This window comes from Atta cephalotes (genome assembly GCF_000143395.1).
Source record: "Atta cephalotes unplaced genomic scaffold scaffold00008, whole genome shotgun sequence".
NCBI lineage: Eukaryota > Metazoa > Arthropoda > Insecta > Hymenoptera > Formicidae > Atta > Atta cephalotes.
The window spans coordinates 130,331-132,931 of NW_012130072.1; the positions used below are offsets into that span (position 1 = coordinate 130,331).

Sequence of the window (2,601 nt, forward strand, 5' to 3'; positions counted from 1 at the left end):
CACAAAACTAGATTAAATTTATCATTGTGTGTCTACCGCTCGAACCATCAGTATCTCTGTGAGAAGTCTCGTTTTTCTATTTGTTATTCGGAAAATTTAATAATAATATGGTTGCTTGTGCACAATTTGTTTGACTTCATCAATCGACAATTTGATGACCATTTGACTAATTTATGACATCCAATAGATTGACTCGTGTTAAAGCATTCCCTTTTTAATGGAGTTTTTCCGAATAATTTGCAATTTTAATTTTGTTTGTGTTTTAAGTTTATGTACTGAAGAGGATTCGAACCGAAAGTTGAAAAAACATATATGTATATTCACTTTTCTAATAAATGGTTTTGTTAATTTACACTCGAACATCCTGTGTTGACTCACATCGGCATATTTGTCGTGATATATTCTTTTTTATTTTATGATAATTATTTTGATAGTTCAACAAAATTATTTTCAGATTTGAATTTAGTTAAATTTTTAGATACGATTTTCAGACAAATCGTTCTTTTCGTGTACGTAATATGTGTAGAGGTAAAACTTGTTTTAGGGTCAGCCAAACGCCTTGACTGGCGTGTGCGACGGAGATGTCATGGTAATTAATAGTAACAGGACATCTTTCGAACTATGCGGATGGAACAGCGGGCAACACGGTGAGTACTGCTTGTACAATTTCTTACACCATCTTTATAATTGCAGCTTTTGTAGTATCACGAATCTAATAGTGCTAAAATTCGATTTCTCTGGACGTGCGGAACATCACGCGCATGTATACGTTTTTCGAGCAATTTAAATAGCACAGACTGCTTTATATCTCGACACAGTGTACGTGGACGTGGGCGAAGGCAACGAACCAATCACTTTAAACTTCCGACTGCCAAGCGGATTGCAATCACGAATGTGGGAGATGCGAGTGGTGCAGCTGGGTTTCGAGCAACGTGCACCGGTCGGATGTCTCCAATACTTTTACTCGCCCAATGGCACACTAAGGACATTTAATTATCTCCCGAACGGCAGATATCTCGCCGAACGCGATTACCTATTATGTGTACGTCAGGAAAGGGACATGTGCGGTATCTCTTATCAACCTTGCACGCGAGACTCTTTTCGGATAGGTCCTAATAGATATCAAGATATGTCCAATACGACCAATAATACAATTCCCGCAATGATCGCTGCAAACAGCGGAAATGCTTCTACAGCTGTCAATCCAAACGTCACTTCTGTAAACGGTTCCGGTATGGACATTGTCGAGGGATCGGGAGCAGGATTATCTGAACAGGAAATGGCTTTTATCTCCAATATGAATTCGGTACCTTTTTTTGGAAGACGGTGCAGAGACAGAATACTTATTCCTTGCGATTTCGAGGAATTTATTACAGTACGTTATATTTAATAAATATTTTTTTTATTATATAGAACGTATGTTCAAAATTGAAACATAAAATATTTGATGTTCCGATTTTAAATATGTGCTGTCTAAGTAATTATTATGTAAAAAAGTCTAGTAATACCTAGTAATGTATATGTATTGTATTTACAAATGTCAACTTGTATTATTTCCAATTTATTATTTCAAAAATTTTCAATTTGGATTTATGTGATAATTTGGAAACTGCAATTTTAGTATAGATAGATTAACCCTTAATATACACGATTAATGTTCTGCATATTCCTTCTCTTTGAAATACGGGAACATTTCACTAAATAATGGTCTTCATTCTTTTCTTTTCTTTTTTTAATAACACAACTTTATGAATACTTTTTAAAGACGTTAAACTATGTAAGAATTATTTAATAATTTTTGTATTCTTATAAAAGTGACGAAAATCAAGTCGAGTCACGAACAACCTGTCGTATTTAGTAAAGGATCAGAATATCGTGTGTGCGAAGATTTAATTACAGTAACTTTGGCGCACTTTGTAAGAAAACGGAAGCGATATCTCGTTTATTAGTTCAGCTGTGCAAATGTCTGTTTTAGCCGGGAAACAACATGGCAGGTATCTGTAATTTGGAGCGTTGCGGCAGTTCACTGTGCGACCAAAACGAACTCGATACAGAAGGCAATTGCCGAGTTGAGACTTGGACTACTCCCTTTCGTATAAGGGTAGCGTTTGGTCCGGGTATCAACATGGACGGCACATTGGAAGACAATGCCGGCATGTGCCTCACGTACCAACAGTTAGCTTGTGTAGCTTGAGCGTTATAATTATCTCACTCTTCGCAAGGCGCATAAAGCGCAAAGCAGAACGCTGAACGACATATAAATGCGGAGACAACTGTCGAACAGAAGAAGGAAGCGTCATCGACTGCATCTGTACTGTCTGCAACACTGTTTCTGTAGCATTGTCAAGCGACGTCGTTGTCGCTTTCGCAGCGTAAATATAGGAAATATTTTCGAACGGAATAAGGAAGATTTCGCTTGCGAGGATTTTGTTCATTCGGCTTAGACGCGAGATTACGGAACGAGAATTATGGGATTGAGGTTGAAGCATTGTGCTGTATAATTAATACCGCAAAAAAAGTCAAAGAGTCAAATAGTTTTTATTTACAAATGAACTAGCTTAAATCGTAAACGCAGCGCACAACTCTCGATATAGTGATATA

The 2,601-nt window shown here is 37.0% G+C and overlaps 1 protein-coding gene across 1 annotated transcript in view; it reads left to right on the plus strand.

The window, feature by feature from the left end:
- LOC105627049 (cubilin-like) overlaps positions 1-2,194 on the plus strand; it is a 10,026-nt gene extending 7,832 nt beyond the window's left edge. Inside the window, exons 4-6 of the mRNA XM_012208328.1 lie at positions 545-647; positions 819-1,375; positions 1,976-2,194. Of these exons, the coding sequence (XP_012063718.1) occupies positions 545-647; positions 819-1,375; positions 1,976-2,194 (879 nt within the window). The remainder of the gene's footprint in view (positions 1-544; positions 648-818; positions 1,376-1,975) is intronic.
- Positions 2,195-2,601: the final 407 nt, after the last annotated feature.